This window comes from Cryptomeria japonica, chromosome 7, assembly GCF_030272615.1.
Source record: "Cryptomeria japonica chromosome 7, Sugi_1.0, whole genome shotgun sequence".
Lineage (NCBI taxonomy): Eukaryota > Viridiplantae > Streptophyta > Pinopsida > Cupressales > Cupressaceae > Cryptomeria > Cryptomeria japonica.
The window spans coordinates 10,476,722-10,484,016 of NC_081411.1; the positions used below are offsets into that span (position 1 = coordinate 10,476,722).

Here is a 7,295-nt window from a genome sequence, read left to right on the forward strand (position 1 = left end):
TACAAAATAAGGCTACAAGGATTAGGACCAATTAGGCCTCCTACCCGGTCCTTTAGGGCTTTCTCTCACAAATGATGCATACACAACCCAAACTCCCAAAATAGACTACCATTCAATTGGCAAGGGCTCAAGGATTTTCTAGGTTTTGGGCCTCCAAGTGGCCGTACAGTGCCTTGGGCGAATTTTGGGGTTTTTAAGGGTTTTGTGAGGGTTTTGTGGTCTGCCTAGGTCACAGTGAGTGTTTTGTGTTTTAGCCACTTTGTCTGAATTGGTGGAGGCTCCTCCTTCACACCAATGATGCTTCAAACACTCCTCTACACCTCCTCCAAAGGGTGTACTTTCCTCTATCCAACCTTGCTCTCCAAGACCTCTGCAATTTAACCTCTCCTAACCGGGCACTATCCAGTCTCGCCTAGGAGTGGGTCTTTGCTTGGCCTACCTGCATTTTTAAGGGCCCTACTTGTTTTGTAGTATGGTACAAGGTCTGCACTCTCATTCCCCATGGTTTCATGGTGGTTCCACAATGGGGAATGGAGTTATGCAGCCATTTACACAATCCTGTCCAAAACTGGACAGTAAGAAGACAATTTACAAACTATTTACAAACACACTCAATCTACAAATAAACACCTAAACTAATTGCTTGAAATGAAAGTATTTATACCATGAAAGACATTCCACACAGTTTTGGACGTATCTCAATCCATTAACTTGCTTGGTTGCTTCATTCAAACTAACTGGTAACAATTTTACAGTCTCAGTCTGGTCTTTTTTGCTAGGGCCGTACAATGTTGCTGAATGCAAGTTTCACTACTACTGGTGTTGATGATGTACCATAAATGTTTTCAAATCTAACATTATAGATTTGAACTGCAGAGGTCTGAAAGTACAATACAAACAATTCAGCTAGACAGATAGGAATTACAGCAAGTGAAGCTTGACATTCCTAATTTGTGCAAGGAATTGGTGTCAAACTTCCACAATAGTATTGATCAATTATAATTGGGTTGTTCACATATATAATTTCAACATTCTTAAACTTTATAGGGCTTATAGTGCATGGACCACCCTATTATACAATCATTCATAGGGACCATCACAATTAAATAGATATGTGTATTAGGTTATGACTATAAAACTTGTGCCTGCATGTTTTGATTCGTGCTCCATTCATTGTTCTGTCAACTTAGCGCCCTCTATTGTTTCATTAGAAACATTTGCTACTAAGTTAGATTTCCTTAAGCTTCGAAACTGCAAGGCAAGATAGACAATGCCAATATTGTAAAAAGAAGGAAAATTGTATGCATGATTTTTTCTGCAAAAGATAAGATTGCGTATGATCTCTTAGACAATTTTTTTTTTTTAATAAAAATAAAATTCTATATTTTGAAATGAACAATTAGATTGTAGAATCTTGAAAAAATGAAAGAATAAAGATATGACTATTCATTCCACAAACCGTAGCAGCATTAGGGATTAGATTATATATAATAAATAATTGTTGCAACTTACTAGTTTTAATAACCTGTGAGTCGAACTGCATTAGGTACCCTATAGCTTCTATTAATAGACAATTGTATGGGGATAAATTCATGAAGCAGAAGCCGGGAGTAAGAAAGACAATTAACAAATACTGTAACAGAAAGAGAAAACGATGCGTAAATGCAAAAGTTAGCAATGATAGCATATTACCATGGGATAAAAAATAATGGGGCATCACATTTTACAATGAGAAAGAGAACTTGCAGTGCCATTATAGGGCTAGAGTGCACCCGTATGGATCATTCCGAACTGCTTCATCCATTTTCGAACCGAAGCTAGATCAGCCCAGGATGTTGACATTGATATATCTCTGTTAAACATGTATGCAAAATTGTTGGAAAACTAATCCCAACTGCCTCATTTATTTCTGCCACCATAAATCCTCATTTTTGGCCCCCCAACAAATCTTGCAGATTTCATTCTCCAGCTAATATCATTTAATCAATATTTTGAAATTTGCATGAGAGGACAGATTTTGGTAAAAATGCAAATCTATATCTTCTTAGACAAGACTTTCCAACTAGCAAAAATTAAAATGCATTTACTTTTCTCCTTAGTTGGGTCATACGAAACTTCTAGAAATGTTTTTGTTTTCAATAGAAGTTTGGTGGTCATTTTGTAGTTAGTTTTATTGGAGATAATGAGAAGAAAAAAAATGTAGAACAGAACAGCCACACATTTTCTATAACAGCAACTGAGAGAGACATCCAGTGCTGTAGCAACAGCCAGTCAGAAACAGTGGAGTTTAAACTGTTTTATTTTCTGACAACAAACTTGAAAGCAGTAGCTTTGTAATTTTTCTATTTGGTGTAGATCTTGTAAGTATTGGTATATGAATATAAATAGAAAAAAAATTTGGACAAATTCTGTGTTTAAATTTCACTGCACTGTTTCCTTTTAATGCTCTGTTTTTGGCTTTGTTTTTCTTTTCCTGCTCTCTGCCTCATCCTTCAAAAATGTGGAAGAACAGACAAGGCACGTTTAATGATATAAGACTACCACCTCTGCATGAGCCGGGCATGTATGCCAACTGTGCAAGCAAAGACGAGACACACTAAATGTATCGCACAATGCCAGGTTTCCCAAGAAAGACAACTATAAATTTTCTTGTTTTTAATTTTTAATTAAAAAACTGCCGGCAAAAATAGAAAGGACCAATCAGAAAAAATAAAAAATAAAGAAAGAAATCACTTTAATGGAAAAATAATCGCAAACCATATGATAAAATTGCTGTCACTGTTTCCAAAACATAGTCTCCCGCCTAAAGGCAGGGACTAATAAAGATGAACTTGAATTCAATAGCAAATAGTCAGAGAAAGTTGATCACACTTCTAAATGCTCTTGCTTTTGTTGCTGCTTTACCATATCATATGCCGCCAAGTTTGATACCCTACTTTGTCTATATAATTGATCAACAATTCTTTGCAATAGAGTTAAAGCTTTCCCTTCTTCCCTAACTTTCACTGTGGCCTTAAACCCTATCTTTATTGTCGTTGTCGTTAGGCTACATTCACTATCATGCTCGCTGAGTAGACATGTAATTAGCAGACCCCTTTCAAGAAGGAACAAATAATTGTCGCTAGGTTCAAATGATATCCCATTGTACCTATCTCCAGATTCAAATGATGTTACAAGCAAAGCATATATAGTGATTTCACTCGATGAGCTTCTCATCTTCAACTCACCATACTCTCCTCTCTCAATCTCAGTCACTGCTTGGGCACCGATCAACCCAGAAAACAAATTTGCATTCAATTTGATCGGTACTTTATCGACTGCATTTTGTATCAAAATAATTTTCTTTGACGGCAACCTCTGAGACATTTAAAATACTGATGTAAAAAGAGAGGATAATAAATAATTGATTAAAATATTAAGGGTGAAACACAATAAACAAACTTGCTTTACACTCAAAATCAATTGATTACGACGAGGAAAAGTAGAATTACCGTCAGTCCACAAACATAATTGTGTACCGATGCATATCCATCGTCAGGCATTTCAATCATCAGACTTTTCAATCCTCGCAACTCTTCCACCCCTTCTACGCTCTGCACCTTAGGACATTCATAAATCTTGATTTGCTCCAGAAGACATAGATGCGCAAGGTTCAGCCACGATTTCAACCTTCCACAGGAATATACTCTGAGCACTCGAAGCCCTGCTACAGAAGATAACCCCGATATGCTTTCCAGTTGCCAACATTTCGACACTTCAAGAGTATTCAGTCTTTCTAGCTGCTTTAATTCTATTTCTTCTAGAGTATGCATATGCTGAACTTCAAGTGATTGAAGTCTGGGACACATCTCTCCACTAATTACCAACTTGGAGATCTTTTGAATAGAATAAAGTTGTATAATTTTAAGGCTATCCATGCGGTTGCTTGTAGAGAAATCCAAATTAATTGAATCCAAACTCCCACTGAAGGAGCCGCTTTCCAATACCAATGATCTAAGATTGCTAAGTTGTTTAACTGATTGCACAAAGGATGTTGCATTTGTCTCCTCTAAGCAACTGTTTATATATAATTCTTCCAAATGAATGAACATTTCTGTTGGAAGCTTTTGCAAAGAGGAAGATTTCCGAATCCACAACTTTCTCAACTCAAAACTGGCCTGGCGTTGACAGTTGCACCAAAAAATGAATTGGTTCTTAGTAGTTTAAAATGTTCGATCGCCAAACAAGTATTTCGAAAGGAGACTTAATTTCCAGCAAAGAATAGATAAATACCTGGGTTTTATTCTGCAATTGTTGCTGAAAAGTGCTCCACAATTCTCCCACGCCTTCAATGGATAAACACTGCAATTTCTGTAGAGGAATCCAGGAAGGAATGCTTTTCAATTTTTCAAACAACAAACTGCCCCTTGTTTCAAGCCACAGGAGATCAGTTTCAGCTGTAAAATAAGTAATCTCGATTTGGAGGGACGAATCATAGAACGAATGGAAACACCTGCCCTTTGTTTCTGCAAGGATTTCCTTAAATCCTTTTGCTCCCTACATATAAGGATCAGGGTTAAGTGTAATTGGCTAGAAAAAACATATTAAAACACATAAATTGAAACGTTTTTTCAATAGCTTCTTATAATTTTAATTTCAAAAATGTAGAGAAGAAGCACACCATAGATCTAAGAATGTCTGGTCTCCATAGGCGAGGAGGGCCCAAGTCATCTGCCATTTGTCTTCCCAGATCACGGAGGTGATCATGCATTTCAAAGTATTGTTTGTAGTTTTCAAAGGGTCGTTGGTAGCGTATGTAGTCAACCAATTCAAGTAGGCACTTATCTTGCAGGGTTTGAACTGCATGCTCAGCGCTCCAACCTGACGCCTTCCAGATGGTTATTGCTTTACCTTTCAAATCATATACTTCATTCTTCTTATTGAAAAGACAAGCGATATCTATAAATATCTGTTTCTCCTCTCTGTCCAGACCATCAAAGCTAATTTTGAGTCTTTGCATTATATCGTTAGGCTGGATTTTCTTAACTTTTTCCAATTCCAGCTCCCAATAATAATCATCCTTAGCATAAACATGGGCGCCCAAAACTGAGAGTGAGAGGGGTAAACCTCCACAGAATTCCACGAAGCTTTCAACCAATTTATCATATGCAGTAGGTGGATCACGTCTTCGGAAAGCATGGCTGCAGAAGAGATTTTTAGCATGATTCTTTTCCATCTTCATCATCTTATAAAGGAAATCTGCAGTCCTTATCACATTCTTGTCACGGGTTGTAATAATTACTAGGCTACCAGAGCCCAGCACGCCTTCAGGTAACAGGGCATCTAACTGGTGTTGATGATCGATATCATCGAAGACTATAAGGAAATGCAAAAGCCTTGCCCTTCCCAGACGATCCTTCAGCTTTCCTAATCCTTCATCGATATTCATAAACTTTCGATCTTCATCGAAGAGAGCTTTGAAGAGCTGGCTTTGCAAGGAGTGCAATTCACCTCTGGCATGTGATTCTCTCACGTCAGAGATAAAACAAGATGTATGGTAGCCTGAACGCCTCTTGTTAAACAATTCTTTTGCCAGGGTAGTCTTGCCAGACCCCCCAAGTCCGAAGATACCCACTATTCCCACTGTCTTTGAACAACACCTTTCAAAATCTTGGACTACTTCACCAAGTCCAATCGGATATTTGGCAACATGCAAGGGTATACTCTTTTCCTTTTCTTGCACTACTTGTACCACACGAGATACAATCTTTTCACACAAATCTCTGAAATCCCAAAAACGAGAATCTATTTAGAAAGGCATTCTACTAAGGCAAAAAGAATGTCATGTACTGGAGAAAAACTTAAAATATTATGAATTACAATCAATATGAAGTACATGGTAGTAATCTTACTCTTGCTGTAGGCTAAGTTCATAACCAGATATGTCTGCAGCAGATGCGAGGGCCTTTTTCCATTCATCCAGCTTATCAAGATTCCTGCCTTTCATTCGATAATCAGAAAATGCCGCAGCATACTGTGACTTCTTCTTTTTCTTCATCTTTTTCTTGTCATCGATGTGGCGTAGCTCCCAGGGCTGGACATTGTAGAAGACAGGAATAAAAAGGGCATCAGTTTGTTGTAGCATAAGAACTAGCTCGTCCAAACACCATGAGGACTCTGCATATCCCTTGGAAAATATGGCAATTTGCACACGAGATGAGCAAATGGCGTTGTCAATGGCAGACGTAATAGAATCTCCCGCTTCTATCTCTGGACGATCTAGAAATGCCCGGCACTCTCTAGCCTTGAAAAGCTCATAGAGTTGTTTAGCAATGGTTTGTTTGACGTCAGGGCCTCGGTGACTGATGAATACATCATATTGTTTAGCAGATACAATGGATCTTTCATGAGGAGACGAGGAAGAGGAAGCCATGAATATAGGACTAGAATTGCAGAACGTCTGAAACTCTCCAAAGCAGAGAGGGCTGTATTTGAGAAAATTCTTGGAGACGACGAAGAAAAAATGAAGAAAAAAGGGAAGATGTAGTGCCACGGCAGCTGCCATGGGCAGAAGAATATTGGACTTGACTTCACTAGAGACGAATCGACAAGGTCGGTGATGTAAAGTGTGATTGATTGTGTCTGCCACTAGTAGATTGGTTAGTAAGAAAATTTCCAGCAGTTGGCGGACCACCAATGACTCACACAGCTTTTATCTACGCTTGAAATTCTTTGTTGGCAATCTTCCATAGGTTGATGCTATTGTGACATAGCAGCTATCTGACACACACATTTCCTTTTCATGTGACTGCCAGGTTGAAACTATTCTGGCTCCAAAACAGACCTTTCGTACAGCGTGTTAGCGACAGGTTAGTCAATCGAAGCCGTTAATTGCAAAATCGACGGTGTAAAACACACGACTAACACGCGTGTTAGTCAATCCGTACTGCCATTTTGGAGCCAGAATAGACGTGTCCTGAATGCCATTATTTACTCACTGACTGTCCGTGAATAGGGATTTAACTTGTTGTAGACGATGAAGAAAAAAAGAGATTTTGCAAACAAGAATATTGACATCCTTACAGATCTATCGTAATAATGATAAGTTATGTCTATCACCATTCAAATTTGGCCACGGCTATTTTGGTTCCAAAACGGATCTATCGTACAGTGTGATAGTGATGTGTTAGTCAATCGCAACCGTTTATTGCAAAATTGATGGTGTAAAAAGCGTGACTAATACGCGTGCTAGTCAATCCGTACTGCTGTTTTGGAGCCAGAATAGACGCGTCCTTCAAATTTTGCAGGTAATTATG

At 38.3% G+C, this 7,295-nt stretch overlaps 1 protein-coding gene across 3 annotated transcripts; it reads right to left on the reverse strand.

Annotated features, from left to right (window-relative positions):
* Positions 1–781: 781 nt before the first annotated feature.
* LOC131030813 (disease resistance protein Roq1) lies at positions 782–6,553 on the reverse strand. Of its 3 annotated transcripts, none has more exons than XM_059209066.1 (5): positions 5,892–6,553; positions 4,661–5,762; positions 4,273–4,536; positions 3,492–4,157; positions 782–1,251 (listed from the first exon to the last, which is right to left on the reverse strand). In XM_059209066.1, exons 1-5 carry the CDS (start codon positions 6,542–6,544, stop codon positions 1,171–1,173), a joined length of 2,766 nt encoding a protein of 921 aa, XP_059065049.1. In that variant the 5' UTR covers positions 6,545–6,553; the 3' UTR covers positions 782–1,170. The 3 variants fall into 3 exon arrangements, with proteins under 3 accessions (XP_059065049.1, XP_059065048.1, XP_059065050.1); XM_059209065.1 differs by lacking the exon at positions 782–1,251 and adding an exon at positions 1,660–3,357; XM_059209067.1 differs by lacking the exon at positions 782–1,251 and adding an exon at positions 3,178–3,374.
* Positions 6,554–7,295: the final 742 nt, after the last annotated feature.